General features: G+C 40.8%; 2 protein-coding genes across 3 annotated transcripts in view; both read left to right on the top strand.

The window, feature by feature from the left end:
• Window positions 1-4,322, top strand: part of LOC147309096 (ras-related protein Rab-2A) — a 30,901-nt gene extending 26,579 nt beyond the window's left edge. Inside the window, exon 8 of the mRNA XM_086271398.1 lies at window positions 1,597-4,322. Coding sequence (XP_086127524.1) covers window positions 1,597-1,692 — 96 coding nt within the window. The 3' untranslated portion in view covers window positions 1,693-4,322. The remainder of the gene's footprint in view (window positions 1-1,596) is intronic.
• Window positions 4,323-11,541: 7,219 nt separating this feature from the next.
• LOC147309095 (ATP-dependent chromatin remodeler CHD7-like) overlaps window positions 11,542-16,254 on the top strand; it is a 72,325-nt gene continuing 67,612 nt past the window's right edge. For both annotated transcript variants that reach the window (XM_086273361.1, XM_086273359.1), the window contains exon 1: window positions 11,542-11,850. The gene's annotated coding sequence lies outside the window, so the exon portion shown is untranslated. The remainder of the gene's footprint in view (window positions 11,851-16,254) is intronic.

Here is a 16,254-nt window from a genome sequence, read left to right as displayed (position 1 = left end):
ATAGAATATGGGTAAAACGCGCATGCACAGTGCCTTTGTTTTTGTACGCACATGGCGTTTTTCCACCATGCTTTTTCGCATGGTGGTGACGGAGAATGAGAAGGGCGAAAGCGGATCGTTGGATGAAACTGATGAACCAGAACTGGTTTGTAAAAATACTGCAACTTCAGTGGTGTGGAACTGGTTTAGCTTTCGTCCGTCAGATACACAACAAAGCACTATTTTTGGTAGCGCATGCTAGCGGGCCGTCGTTATTACCGTGTTTTTTTGGAAAATACGGCACACTTAAAATCAATCCTTTGATTTTTCTGAAAATCGACAGAGCCCCTTATAATCCCGTGTGCCTTATGTATGAACTCTGGTTGTGTTTACTGACCTCGAACCGATTTTATGTGGCGCTCGAAAATCTGTCAAATGTTTTAGTAAGACTTTGCTAAGCTACGAACCCGCACCGCTTGATGGATTGTCGGAGCATTACAGCTATCGTAGGCAGCCTCGCGGAGTGATACGTGCTGTGCTTCAGCATAATATTACCGTACTGTGTGTGTATAACCTCTTTTTAAGTTTTGTGGATATTATACATGGTTATGCTGAGGACATGTCGACCAATTTCCACTGGAAATGCCTTTTGGTTAAACTGTCAGCAAGGAATTTGCATTTGCACTGTTAAATTTTTATATAACTTTAATGCACGTAAAAAACAGCTGCTTGTTTAAGTGAAAATACATTGATGGGTTTTTTTGCACTAATAAAGTTGTGGAGTTGTAAAGCATTTTGTCTAGTGTCAATTATATCGTCAGTTATATTGTTATCACAAATTTTCAAATGTATATCGTGATAAATATTTTTGGTCATTTCGCCCTGCTCTACTATGTGCTTGACTGAAAGGTGATGTCTGTGGCCTGATTTTGACTATATTTACAAGTTAAATGGTCACTCAAAGAAAGACAGAGGTGTCTTTACTTTCTTCTGCCACACTGCTGCTCTCACTCTGAGGCCTCACTGATAAACACAGCAAACACTGTGGTGCTAGATACCACTGTGAAGTAGGAAACTTTATGTGGATTTTATTTAGCTGTGGGCTAAAATCCACTAATAGGGTTTGACAAAGGAGACACAGTACAGTGTTTTCACATGCTGAACAAGCAGAGTTCCCAATTCTCAAAAATTAAAATCCAATGCCTGCCCAAGCGATGACTATTAGAATCACTGAATATTTGGCTAAATCATTAGTGGATTTACAACCATGACTTATTATTCATGCTTGCAAATTAGTTTGTGATTATTTTAGTGAATCCAACTTTTGTATAGGAACAGGTCTGTGCTATGTGTGAGAAGAGGTAGTGAGTAAAACACTAAAAATAGTCCATCTAGTATTTAAATTGGGTGTAGAGTCATGGTTCTCATGTTTTATGTAGACCGGAGAGAAAATAAGTGACCAGCTTGAACTAAACAGACAGGTGTCAGTATGAAATGTACAAAGAAATAATGAGGCCTCCCACAAGCATGTAATGGTGACATGGAGGCTTTATTCTGTTCTTGTTCAGATGAGATTTTTTATTTACCTTTGGTCTCTTTGTGTTTGTGTCCACCCAGGCTAACGGTATTAAGATTGGACCCCAGCATCCCACCACCAACTCCACACTGTCCAATACCCAGGGAGGCCACCAGGCTGGAGGGGGCTGCTGCTGAAGCCCCAGAACGCGCCTCCTTAACCTCCAGCCTCGACCCTTCCTCCTCCTCGCCTGCTCCGACCCTCTTGCATTTCTACAGAAATGTCCAGGCTCTCTTAACAGTTTAACCTCTCTCTCTCTCTCTCTCTCTCTCTCTGTCTCTCTCCTGCTGCATTTTTTTCGCTGCATCTCATCTCCCCCGAGTCTCTTAACCATTTTCATGAGGTCTAGGAGCTGCACCCCAACCAGTCATCCTGCAGGTTTACGAGGACAGAGTCCGCCTCACCTGCAGATGTGCCCACCTAATTTGTAGTTTTTCCTCAGTAGATTTTGGTTAGACACCTATCGGAGTGTTATTCCAGCAGTTCCTCTGAATTCTTTTGGGTGTTGTTGGGATGATTCAGTGCCGCAGGATTGCAAAGCTCTGCGGTGAGTCGACTTTGTCAAGATGGAGACATGACCGAGGGTAGACGTGAAACACTCTTAACTGGCTGGTTATATGGAATAAAGCGGGCGCTGTGTTTTGTCTATACACACATCTGTACATGTTTTTAAAGACCGTGTTGATAGCAGGACATGTTTAAACATGCTGAGTCAGTTTTCATTCTGTGCCTGTGTGTATAGGGATGATACAAGTATTCCACTGTCAGTCTGTGAGGTGGGGGAGGCTCCAAGTCGTTCTGTATTTTGTCCATAAAAAAATGTGCAAATCATGTCCTTTTTGTCCTTCCTTTTCCCTGCTTTTTGTCCTTGTTCTCTCTCTGTCCTTGTGCCCTTTTTGTTCATTTGCAGATGATTTGTATTACTGAACACTAAAAACTGCTTACAGTGTTTTAAACCACATGGAGAGAGAATAAAAGACCAAACTGTTGAGCGTGAACACGGATTCTTTGGGAGAGATGTAAAAAAAAAAAAAAAAAAGAAGAAAAACAGGAAAGTTGAAATGATAAAGGGATGTCGAGAGCAGTGGTTACCATGATGAAGTTATGAAGTTTTAGGAAAAATGAATTGGTAATTTAGGATTTTGGGGGGGGGGGGTGTTTTTCTTATTTTTCTATATTTATCAGGCGCTTTTTTTTGTGTGTGTGTATATATAGATCTTTAGATTTCTGTGGCTTTTTTTGAGCTGAAGCTTGGCATGTTGTTGTGGTCTAGTTATTTCTACACCATGCGATGGAATAAAAGAGCCTTCAAGCAGCTTTTTAGCGTTTTAAACAATTCTCATTTAAACCCAAAGGTACCGAGCTGCCCTGTTATATTAGGGTCGATGGTGTCCTTTCTTTTAAATGACAAGTATGAATGATAACAAGCTGTTAACAGGGGTGCACAGAGGCATTCACAGTCCCTGGTGGAGAACGGACTCCAGCTGAAAATGTCAAAGTGAGCTAAGATTTCCACCCAGAGTTAGCCTGCAGATATATAATGTATACTGTTTAGAGCTTGATCGATGGCTGCTGCAATGTTTTTTTTTGTTTTGTTTTGGGGGTTTTTTTGGCTTCAAGATCCCAGATGGAATGGCACCGTTTTACTGTTATGATCATGCTGTACTGCTTCAGTCGTTCACTCCTTTCCCCTCTTTCTCAAACTGTTTGGTAACAATACCACTCTACCAGTTTTTAATGCCAAATGATCGTGTTTACCTGTGTTTCTCATCAAACAAAGGATGAAGAAAAAATAAATCTGACCCAAAATCAGCTGTCTGCCTTAACTCCACCCCCCTGAGAGATTTGGACAGCTGCTAAAAAGAGCAACCCTTTTATCTGCAGATAGGCATTTGACCACTAATTAGCTAGAGTCACATACACAGTGAGAGACGTGCACATTTAGAGACCGTGATATGACTTGGAGAGAAGCCCAGTTTGAATCGGGGCATTTAAAATGAATCTAAACCCACATTTAGGTTTTTGTTTTTCTTCTTCGCTTCTCGTCCACCCTGCACACACACGCACCCACAAATTCATATGTATGCAAAGGTAGATGGTGCATACATATATTCCCTTCTATCTAACCTCGCTGTGTTTGCTCTCCTGGCTAACCGTACAACTGTTTTGGGTTTCACGGCAGTGCGAGTGAATCTGTGTTCTTATTTTACTTTCTTTTTTAAAGTACTAGATATATTCAGACAGTTATTAATCTTCTTCTGATGATGAATATTCTTTGTAAAGCAACGTGTAGTGTGTGTGTGGGTGTGTGTGTGTGTGTGTGTGGGTGTGTGTGTGTGTGTGTGTGGACCCAGAGGGGTTACAGGGGGAGGATCAAGCCAAACCTACCTGATGCGTCTATCTGCCTACTTATCTATCTATCTATCTTATCTATGTGGCCCTCCTCACTCTTCCCTCTTCTACCTGCCTCTCCTCCCCTTCCCCTCAACGTTATTTGCTGTGTTTGTTCTTTGGAAAAAAGAAAACCTTGAAAAAAAGAAGGGGAAAAAAAGAAAATGCTATCACAATAAACTATAATAAAACATTCTAAACTCTAAAAATGTCATTTTGATGGTTATGTGGAGATGGAAAAATACAGTGTTAAAAAAAAAGTTGTATTTTCTATCATTTTATTTTATTTTCGAGTGCCACTTCTCACTGATAAGTCGTACTGCGTCCACATTTTGTTTTTCTGTGTCTGATTTATCCATTAAACTGAGCAAGCAGGGACGTGTGCACCCTTGGATCTGTGCTGTTTGACCTTGAGGCATCATGGAGGGTTGGTCCAATCCAGGGCCACTTAAAAAATAAGACTACATACATGTGTGACTTTTATATCAGAGTCCTCAGACTATCTTAGCAAATAACACGCACATTTAATATTTAGGTACTTTATAAGTTTCACATTTTTACTCTATTTTACACCAGCATCAGTTAGCATGCATAGTTCAGCTATAAGGGAGAGGATCATGGTGGCAGGTTCGTGAAGAAAAGATGCCATTCGTATTCTCCATATGGGTTTTCATTATGAGTCATAATGTAACCGTACAAAGTAGTTATGTGAAACCTGGTTTCTCGTAGAAACTACAAGGCTGCGTGATATCAAGCTTATTTTATTTAACTGAAGCATTTCACTCACAGAAGAACCGTTCTGCCTGCAGTCTTCTAAATTGAAACGGCAATGTCTGTGATTGGTGGAGGTTACCGCCACCATTGAATGATTTAAACCTGCAAACAGGTTGCTGACACTTGTTTTGTGGGACTGTAGTTGTGTGTAGGCCTACATCAACGGGTTTTCAACCTAAGCAAACAAGCTCCCGTCCACTGGAGATCGTATGCTGATTGGTTGACAAGTGGGCCGGAACAAGGAAGAGTGTGACACTGCTCTGTGTGTTACCATGAACACGACTAGTGTGAACAAAAACGTTGAAGATCAAAATTATTTCAAACAATTATTACACATCAATGTGATCATGAAAAGGACAAGAAGGAGAATGATTCTAGTCCTGTTATTCAGAAATAGTCATGGCTAGCTTATAATTGAGTTACACTCAGGAGGTAGATGTACAGTAAGCTATATAACAAACATGCACAAAGCAGCTACAAAAGGGTTTCAAGTTTTGGTAATGGATTCCTAACAAGTCACTTTTCTCAGTCAGCAGCATTACTAGTATATTATTACAAGAATCATCACTCAGCGTGCATGAGCCCAATGTCAGACTCCTTCATTTACAGGAATATAGAACATGTTTGGGATATTAGTGTAAGTTAACTCATTAGAAAAAAAAACTACCAAGGTTAGCTGCTAATATTTAACAAAATACATGAAATAGCACAGGCAGGGGGGAAAGTGCTGACATCAGGATAATGAGTCGTAAGGGTGTGTGAGTGCATGAGTGGATAGCATGGTGTTGAATGCATTGCGTGACATGAAACAAAGATGCACGTGAAAGAAGAACTCCCAAAGGTCTGAGGAAAGGTTGGGTTTTATTGGGGAAATACTGGGCCGCTGCTTCTCCAATTAACCTGATGAATCTGCTCCACCCGTCTACTACAGCGGAAAACAGAACATTCAGACAAGTTAGGCAAGCAAGCAGTCATCGCACTGACAGCCGATGATGACATACAACTGATAAGACTCATTATCCTAACCAACAAATAAAAAATTCAGAGAATAGTCCCTATTGCACATCAAAAAAATCCACATTTAATTTGGGTTTTTCTCTACCTGAAAGCCACCTCATGGATCTCTACCTCACTTCCTTGCTGTTTTTAGATTGCTCCCTGGAAGTCTCTTTCTGCCACAAAGCAAAACCTGCAGCAATTCCAGGATGCAGGGTTTCATAATCCATATCATTCACTTTACCTGATAGTAGCTGTAACATGATGGCTGACTGGTGACAGATATGGGATCATGAAACACAACAGAAAACTAGAAGATGGACCCAAAGTTGTTCTCCTCATTTGTCACAACACGGTTATTTTAACTGGATTGTGCCATGTTCATTATCTCCAGTAGTGACAGGATATTTAATAATTAAGCCTGCCCCAGTCAGCACTTTTCAGTGTCCATCTGTTTGGAATCTTAAGGGACACTTGGGAAATACATCATGCAAGTGGGCACCTGACTGCCAGTTGGGCTGCAGGTGTAGTGCCTGAGTCAGAAAGTATGCAGTCTACTTTTCACCCAATGATGGTGTAAAATCCAAAGCCATGATTAACCAAAAGGCACCAGACTTCATCTTAAGACTGGTAAGTGCTTCTGCAGTATGTGTGAACGTCACGGTGGGATCTAAGGGAAACTTACAACATCAGGATCAGTGAACAGTGTGTGCAAACCACATTGCTATACATGGTACACTTATGTGACCTGTGATGTATTGTTTATTTAAGCAAATGGTGAAACATTCATACATCCTGTTCTCCAAGCTTTATGCCAATGGCAGTTGAACCATTGTCAGCAATAATCACTCTTCCTTTATAATAGTGAGGTTTTTCTTACATGCTGCAGCTGATTGGGTAATACCTCTGACGCACCCACCACACAGAATAAACCCTCCTCAAGTCCACACCCTTACACACTTTAAAGGAGCCATCCCTCATGTTCAAGGATTCAGCGGTTTTTGTTTTTCATTCCAGCGCATGTTTTCACATGAGGTGAAATTTTATTCTTCATTAAGGTCACATTAGTATTTGGGGGAGTGGGGCTGCATTGCAAAGTATCCTAATCTCCTTTGATAATTCCTAGTTTTGGAAGGGGCAACAGTGAAGATGTTGGTTTGGAGAAAATTGTAAAAAAAAAAAAATTATTTCAGAAATGGTAAATGGCCTGCATTTGTATAGCGCTTTTCTAGTCCATAGGACCCCAAAGCTCTTTACACTACATTCAGTCATTCACCCATTCGCGATAGCAAGCTACATTGTAGCCACAGCTGCCCTGGGGCGCACTGACAGAGGCGAGGCTGCCGGACATAGGCGCCACCAGGCCCTCTGACCACCACCAGTAGGCAAACATGGGGTTAGTATCTTGCCCAAGGATATTTGACATGCAGCCAGGATGCAGCCTGGGATCGAACCACCGACCTTCTGATTAGTGGCTGACCTGCTCTGCCACCTGAGCTACAGCCACCCCATATAAAGTTATAGTCTTTCAGCATATAATTAAAAAGCATAATTGTAAAATGTGTACTGCGTACTGTCTCAAAATTACCCTGAAGGTACTTGTATTAGTTTTAAAAAAGGTCGTTAGTTATTTGTTTCTAGTTGTTCTGCTGTACCGATTTGGAAGTGCTCTTTGAAGTCTTGAGCTAGTTTGGTTAAAATGTAACCAATATCAATAGGACAATCTCAGAAAATATTCAATTTGGAATGGGCCTTTTTTTAAAAAAAAAGATAAGATGTTTTCCTGGTATTATTGTCAAATAAATTATTTTAAAATTCCTGTTTTGCTGTGCATTTTTGTCCCAGCTTTTTTTTTTGAGAAATGGGATTGTAGATGTCCAAGGTCAAACAGGCTTTGAGAATATTATGTATTTCACACAGAAATAATTCTTCCCTACACAACACTGCACATGTGGTAAATGGTGCGAAGACAGAGAGAAAAAAGTAATTTGTCACTCATAACCTCCTAATGAGCTACATTATTTTCATCCCACACACCTATTTATACTCATATACCCAGATCAGCTCAGATTTGTTTCTGATGCTACTTTTGTTCCTTAAAGTGATTCTCCTCTGTGCTTCACTCTGGCATTTACTGGGCTGCTAGTATACCTTGTTTTAATGCTTTATAACAGCCATCATTCACCTCCAAGCCTGAATCAACTAATAATATAAAAATATCTCTGCGGCAAAAATGAACTTGAACTTTCTTTCCTAAATTTACCCCCAAAATAAGTCCTTTTCATCCCAACAACTTCATTCATGTTCTACCTTTCCTTAGTTCAGTTCAGGAAATCTTTATTAATGTAAAAGAAAATACAAAATCTAATTCCCGTCTTATTTTATATCGTCATTTAAGTGGGGGGCAAATGTATGTGTAAGGCGTGCTCTGCTTCTCCCCTGAAATCCACATTTATGGCTGTGACTATATTAACCACAGACACCGTGTTCACGGTGACTCAAGCAACTTTCAAGTCTCTGCATGTTGAATTTCAAAATGTACTGAGAGGAAGCCTGAAAGGAAGGTGAAGTATGTTCAGATATCTCTGGAAATCAGCCAGCAGAGTGCAAAACATGTAGAATATATACAAAATGGTTGATGAAGGACAGACTAGGGGAAGAAAAAACAGCATATATGTGTGGAAATTAATTTAGAAGCCGTGTTTTCTGGTGAACAAAGTACAGCGTGTTCTCTGCAGTTTTGCTGAATGCGACTTCCAAACTACGTCAGCATGTTAGGGACTTTGTGACCTTTTAACCAGAAAGGTGGAAGTTGTAGAGATTGGAGACCTAAGAAAGTGCATTTACATGAATAAGTGTTTGTGTGTGAGCATGTGTGCTTCTCTACTGAGGACTAGATTGTTATGATAAGCAAATTACAAGTTGTTGCCACATTACTGCTGGTTCCTCATATTTTAGGTCATTTGCTGGCTTAAAATAAAAGTACCATGTAATACAAACAGGGTGGTCTCCTGCACTTGACTGAGTGTGGTGAGTTTCTTTTAATCTCCTATAGAGCCGTGCATCATTAAAACACCATGAAATCCTCTGCAATAGGTCTTGGCTGCTGGGGGATTCTCATGATGCATTGAGTCTTCAGTCACCTTTTTCATTCACCAAGTGTTTATAGGGAGGTCCTTTTCCATTAGGTGGAGAGCAGCTAAAAAAATATAAATAAATGAACGGGTACGGGAGCCAAGAAGTTCAAAACTCATTTAGAAGATGCATTAAATAACATTGAGTTACAATATATGCACAGGTGCAGCAGTCTTGAAATGGATGTTCTAGCACCAACCATCACAGAAATCCCTCTTTTCACTGGTTGTGTCTCGCTGAAAAAGGCCTTCTTACTGCATACAACTCCTCCGCCATATCCGTCAACCGGTTCTACGGACAATTCCAGGGCCAGTCTCTTTGGAGTCTGTCTTTCTCGATCCCGTTGGTCTGCCGAAGCTCTGCAGTCATCATGCTTGTGCCAGTTGTGTACATGCTCCATGACTCCTCTCCTCTGACTGCTCTCACCTCCCTACTTTTATGCAGCGTGAGCAGGTCTGGAGAATTCCTTTGATAAGGTGTGGGTTGGAAGTAAAAAAATACTTCGAGATAAAAGCATGCAAAATATATTCAAACATGTATAAAACCATACTATAACACCAAACCAATAAAAGACAGAACAAAGCATTAAAACTACTTCTTCCCCAAAACACATACACGTCTGCATTTAATTATTAGTTATACTGGCTTTCTTCAGAGCATGTTTTTGTCCTGTCTTCCTCCCCTAACTCTACGCTTGGTTCTGCTGGAGGTTTCTTCCTGTTAAAAGGGAGTTTTTCCTTCCCACTGTGGCCAAAGCGCTTGCTCATAGAGGTCATCTGATGGTTGGGTTTTCTCTGTTTTCTTTGTATTATTGAAGGATGTTTACCTTACAATATAAAGCACCTCGAGGCGACTGCTGTTGTGATTCGGCACTATATGAATAAAACTGAATTGAATTGAACTCTTAGCATGTCCCTGCTGCAACTTGCAGTCTTTTACTGCAATCAAAGTTTTTATTATCTATTATGTGCATGATTGTTTCAAGAGATTGGATGCTGTATAAAATGTAAGAATATAATAGTCCTTGTTTATCATGTAGAAAGAGCAGCCCAAATGTTTTCCCCACATGTACTACAATTACTAAACTTTCTAGACATCGCCTCATCAGGCATTAAACATTAACCTGCCAGCTCCATGTTACAAATTTAGCATCTGGCATATCTGATTGCACTCATGTGAGAACAGAACAGGTAACTCTCTGGTAAGTTCACGCTGAATGAGCGCACGTCATGTGTCCTGCCCACTGTGTGCTGTACCCAGGCAGCATCCAGTCCTAGACCAAATACAGTATTTTCAGTAGTTCTAACATATCTGAGGATGGCTCTTGTCACACACTACATGTCAACTTAACAATGATCAAGAAAATAATACCCAATTCAGAATACAGGCAACAGAATAGTCTGATCCTAAAGACATGTGGTGTTGGGGCCGGGCATTAAAATGGATGTTTTTAAACCTATTTACTGTCACAATATCTGAAACACTTTGGAATTCCTGACAAAAAGGCTAACATATAAGATACTGATTTTCCCTTTTCACTGATTTGATGAAGTAATACAGAAAGACAACTTGCACTGCCTTCTTGGTGAGACCCATCAACAAGTGCAGTTTTGTGAGGCTTTCTCCAAATCAGTGTCATACCAACAACTCCCTGATGCTCAGTCACAAATAGATGTTCAGTCTATCATGGCCTCTGGACAACAGGTTATGTGTATTCATGAAATCTGACTGTCTGATTGTGCAGTGAGAGCTAAGATAAAATAAAATAACATAAGAAAAGATAAGATAAGAAAACTTATAGTTTGTTTATCCCAGATTTGGGAAATTGTGAGACGCTATCTTTAGCTTTATCACCAATTAAACACCAGACTCTGGTACGGCAGTTGACTCAAGACAGACAAACAAGATGCAGCAGGAAAACACACACACACGTTTTGCTTTTCATTACAATTATAGAGATATATGTTCAATAATGTGCAGCTCAAAGACTATTTCAAATGATTTCATACTGTTGGATGTCAGTCCTGATTCACACATATGCACAATCGTGGACATTAAGTCTGTTTGATCTGGTGACTGAATAGTATCTAACAAAGCATGCAATAGATTGTGGCCTGTCTACAGTTATCTGTATCACTCTTATCCAATGGATGATTGTGTCCCTAATCAATAGTTTGTGAGTCCCTGATGTGTAAAATATGAGGAGCATTTGCTTGCCTAGATCCCTCACCCAGAACAGGGAGATGAAGAAATTGTGAATGTGTAAAAATAATATAAATAAGTCTGTAAAGATTACAGCAATACACATTCAGGTATTTTTCTAACCTACACCTTCACCTAAATATTATATAAATGATTAGAAGAATTTAAAGTTGTTCACAATGATAAACATTAGGGCACATACCCCAAAACCTTCTAATTTTTTTAGAATCTTATCTTAGGTTTCTAACCGAGTTTATGCTTTCCATTGTTTGTTTGTTTTAAATAAAAATGCATTTAAAATATATATTTAAAAATACGCCTAATTTCTACGGTTTTATTCAGAAGCTCCTTTTCTAAATGACGCCCCAGTTATTTTTTTCCATCCCCTAATGAGAACTTACGGGCACGGCCGGGTCAGTGACCGCGCACGCTGCCTGTTTATCTGTATGAGAGGTCCTCGGGAGCGCGCCCCCCCTGGCCGAGGAAGGTGAGCGAGTGTCTGGAGGGGAGGACTCGGGAGCGCGACCAGCCGAGGGATCGATCGGATTAAACTCGATTTGAGTGAAATTAACACAAAGGAGAGAAGAGCAACGCACAGTAGTCGGCGAGGTCGCGGATGCGAGATACGCCGGAGAAATAATTCATGAAAAACACGAAACTTGAACTTTTTTCCCTCTGTTTATTTATATTTCAAACTGAAAAGGACCACCGTGGATTTTTTTCAAGCAAGCGGAGATACTAACCCTACTAACGAGGAGTTGATTTGATAAAGAGCCCGAAGTGACCGAGCTTGTTGGGTAAGCTAACAAATGTCCCTTTTCACTGAGTGCATTTAAGAAAAAATTCGAACAGATTTTGGCACAAGTGCAATGCTTCCATAATAACACAGGGTCCTGAATTAAAATCGTTTATATTCTTTCTGAATAGCAAGTTTTCCATACTTTTTCAGCACAATCGGACTCTTTAATCCGCCCAGTGAGTTGTGGTTTTTAGACCGACGAGCATTTCTTTCAGGGCAAACTCGCGGGGAAGGTTCTGTTTTAGACTGCAGGTTTATTTCGCATCTGTTTTATTTTTTTCTTTCAGTAGAAAGTCATTGAAGGTCCGTGTAGCTGCCATGCCGACATGCTAACAATAGCAAGTTTAGCTTTGCCACCCGCAGCATCGCTCACTCACACAGACGCACAACAGTCCCATTAGTTAGTTGAAAAGTGGAAAGAAAAATGTCCAGCACAACACTGAGAGCCTCGTAGTTTCTGAGTCAGTTCCTCAGACAACTTATCGTCCTGTGTAATATAAAACTTGAACTTAGTTCATTTTTAAAGTGTGAGTGTTAGCCCTGTTAGCTAATTGTGTTGAAGCTTCTAGGAGACACGAGGTGGCTCGAGCGTAGAGGTGAGTCACTAGCCGACTGAATGAGCGGAGCACCGAGGGAGATTCCCAGCGGAGAATACTTGGCAGAAATCTCCAAAAACGCCGCACACTGGCTCAATTGCACCATTTAACAATGAAAGTATAAATAATAGTTTGATTTCAATAGAATTGTAGTGTTTTGTGGTTAAGGGGACAGTGTTAAGAATGTGTAGTAGTCGGTAGTTTTATTGGACGAAAGGGACAGAGCAGTGGAGGAGAGGAGGGGGGAAGCTGTGAGGCCAGGCGGTCATTCCATACAACCGTGTTTTTCTTGTTGTTTTTACCATGCCTTGTGTTATCAAAACACTTTGGAATGTGCTGAAAAAATTGTCCTACTCGTGTACAGCTTTGGAGTGGCGGAGAAAGTATTTTACTTTAACAAAAAAAACGAGATGAGCGAATCGTTCCCTGGTCCGAAACGACGTGCGAAATACCGCTGATAGGCTAATTAGCTTTGCTAGCCGCTGGAGGTTGGCCCAGCGCTAGGACACAGAAGTTCAGCTAGCCTGCTAGCCAGCTCTCATCCTCATTGTGTACGGGCAAAGACCACTTATTAGCCCCACCGGGCTAGCTACTAACCTGCTCGAAACGGTTATCGATCAGTGCATAGCTCTTGGGCAAGGGAATTAACTTTGCTTCTTTTTTCACTTCACTTTTTGACGAGGTAAAAATGCAAAGTTACATTACAGATCCTCCTTAGGTCTTTCCGCCTTTCGGCTTTTGTTAGGAGGACTTGTTTGTTGTGTTACATTGTATCCGGCGACCGAAGTTTGGTTACACTTACGACTACACTTGTTACTCGATGTGGAAGGGGGGAAAGGCAGTCCTAAACACCTGCCCTTGTAGTTCCACTGACACATCTTTACCATATACTAAAACCGTATTTTTTTTCTTTGTACAGTCTTAACTTAATTGCGTGTGTTTCTTGCGCTATCCTGTTCTCTTTCCCCATTATGTGTTCTGTAATCGGCCAACTTGCATAATGGTCACCCTGCCGCTCTCACGCAACTCTGGCACTAAATCTCTGGAAAATAACCGAGCTTGGTCCCCCCTCAGAAACACGCGCTCGTTTTCTATTCGTTTTTACTTTGTGGTTTTAGTCAGTGCGACACATTTCAGTAGATTTGTGCTGGGTCTTTATGTTTTTTCCTCCCGTTTCCCATAGAGGCAGGAGCTGCTATACCCCCACCACTACCACCTTGTGTCTTTGAGCCAAGATGGCAGCTAGTCATGTTTAGCGGGCCACAGAGGGAGAGATAAGAGGCCCTGACCACACACACACACACACAACAGATGCTCAGCACTATTTGGTCTCTCTCCCCTCTCTCTCACTGCCCTTTTTTGTGGTAAAATTTGAGCCCCCCTCCCAGCTGCAAGGCTGACTTAGTTTGCTAGAGACAGTTAGTCTTGGCTAACCTGAGACTTTTACATAAAGTTAGATTCCCCTCCCTTTGACAACGTGTGCAGAGGTGAATGTTTTAATTTTGCACATATTTAGATTGATTTACTAAAGTAGACACAATGGTTGTTATTTTTTTAGAGTAGCCCTTTCCCCCCGTTTAAATAGTTCTGACTTAAGTTTGAAGTATGTGGAAGTCATGCTGATTACCCTCGAGTTGTCTTAATTTTGGCTGGTGAGTGTGCATTATTCACTCAAAGAGCCAAATAATACAACCATTAACATTTGAAACTTCATGAAGCAAGTTGCCGGTAAATCTGTTTGTCGCGTTGTCATAAACTCTTTGTTCCACTAAAAACACAAAGCAGAATCTGCCCTCGTCTCATTTTTAACTCTAAAAGATGGGGATTCTGTGAGATTGAGGAGTTTTTCTGTTTCCTATTTTTGGTGGTGGTCCCAGCATGGCCACATCTAGGGAAATCCCTGCCACCTTACAGTGGGGCTAAGATTGGGGCATACACCACACATACAGTGAAATGCAATTTTAAGATAGCTCTGCTCAGAATGATGCAATCAAATTTCCGTGCTTATAGCTGTACACTGATGCTCATTGTCGCCATGTATGCCCTCCCCCATTATCTATATTCAGTGATTTTTAATGAACATCTGTCTGTGCAACTTTACCCTGATCCATTATTTTAACTTTGACACTTTCTTTGGAGCAGGTGCCCATCAGTTTGTCATGATTTTGAATAAGCCTACTCCCTGTTGTTGTGGTCTATGAATCATTAGTGTGGTCAGTGTTGGTTATCTGGACATTTCACTTTTGGTGTGCAGTCATCTGATGACCTTTTCACCAGCTCTTGCTACTTTCATGCTGTGAAGAATAGTTCAGATTAATATGGCTAAACTTACACAAGTGTACGCAAAAATGACAGACGAGGAGAAACTAAAGACAAACGAGAGGAGAAATCAGAAGTAAACTTGTTGGCATGTGGGAGAACACTGACATTTTTGTATTATGCTGGTTAAAGTGACATTTGTTAACATGTTGGGCCTTCCTCTCTCAGTTTAATGTACACATGATTATTGAGAGGATGGGAAATCTGGATGTAACAAGTTCATAATTTCTCAGCCTCATTTCTCAAAATGCTAAAAAGCAACTTTAATATCAAAGGCGCATTTTCACTTTCAGCATTGCACCTACTGCCCCGAAGTGATTTTTGTGTCTGACTTAATGCATTAGCACCCACTCTCTTGGTCTGTCGAAGTGTTGAAGTTATCTTACACACTCAGTGGGGTTAACAGTGCAAATAAAGTATTGACCACAAAAAGGAAGTGCTAGATTCTTGCCTGTGTTGCAATTAAATCTGAGTGCGAAGCAGAGTGACTTGTCTGGAGGGTGATCTTGATTTGGCACGTGGGGTGCTCTTCAGTGGTTAGGCTCTTTAAAAGCTCTGTAAATGCATTTTAGTGTGAACGTTCCTCCCTGTCTTGATTTGTGTTCACCTGCCTGCAGGTTGGCCAGGTGATCTATGAAGCTGCCTCTGCAGACTCACTCGTCCCACACTCACAGACTCCCATTGTAACCAGTAACTGGTTTATCTAAGCCTCTTTTCCACTAGTACTGCCTCGACTCTACTCGGTTTTTGGTTGTTTTCCACTTCAGTAGAGTACCACCTAACGTGGTCTATGCAGCTGAAAGTTCCAAGATGCCATTTGTCACATTTTCCGATCTACTCAGCTCACTTGGAACCCCAGCAAAGCAGGTACTAAAAAAGTACCTGGTACCAGGTAATACTACCAAATGGAAAACCACAATAGCTGACTAGGTACTAGTGAGAAAGGGCTCCTAGTGAACTGAAAATGTTTTAAGGGACTCACTGGAGAGGCAGCCGAATGACCGAAAGGACCAGGCCAGCTTGAAGGTAGGGAAACATCAGATAGCGTGGGCTTAGCTGGTTAGCAGCACCTGAACTTTAAAAACAGAATACTTCATAAATCAATTATAGTGAGATACAAAAACACAGATTTCAAACAGAAGATGGAATGGTGTGCAGAGAATAGTATCAAGTAGACCAGCATCATAAAAGATGTTTTAGTGGGAGATATGCAAGTCACTCCAGTTGGTCAGCACTTTCAGAATAAAATCAGTAAATAGTGGAAGCAGAAATTTGTCATTTGCCACCTTTAGTCCTGAGATAAGTTGTAATGCCCCAGCTGATGTTTTTCTGGACAGTAGTGTTAAATGGAATAATAATGAGAAATCAAAAAGAAAATTGTTACATTATTTTAAGAGAGCTGACTTGCAGTTAGTAAACAATGGGTCCTGAAACCTTCTAAAATGTTTCTTCTGGATTTTAACCTATGCTCGCAGGAGACGCTCCAT

The sequence above is a fragment of the Aulonocara sp. 'chitande type north' Nkhata Bay genome, linkage group LG18, assembly GCF_057382095.1.
Source record: "Aulonocara sp. 'chitande type north' Nkhata Bay isolate Kocher_YH1m ecotype deep benthic linkage group LG18, A_spYH_male_GT1.1, whole genome shotgun sequence".
Lineage (NCBI taxonomy): Eukaryota > Metazoa > Chordata > Actinopteri > Cichliformes > Cichlidae > Aulonocara > Aulonocara sp. 'chitande type north' Nkhata Bay.
The sequence above is the reverse complement of the archived record's forward strand: the minus strand, read 5'-3'. Positions and strand labels throughout refer to the sequence as shown.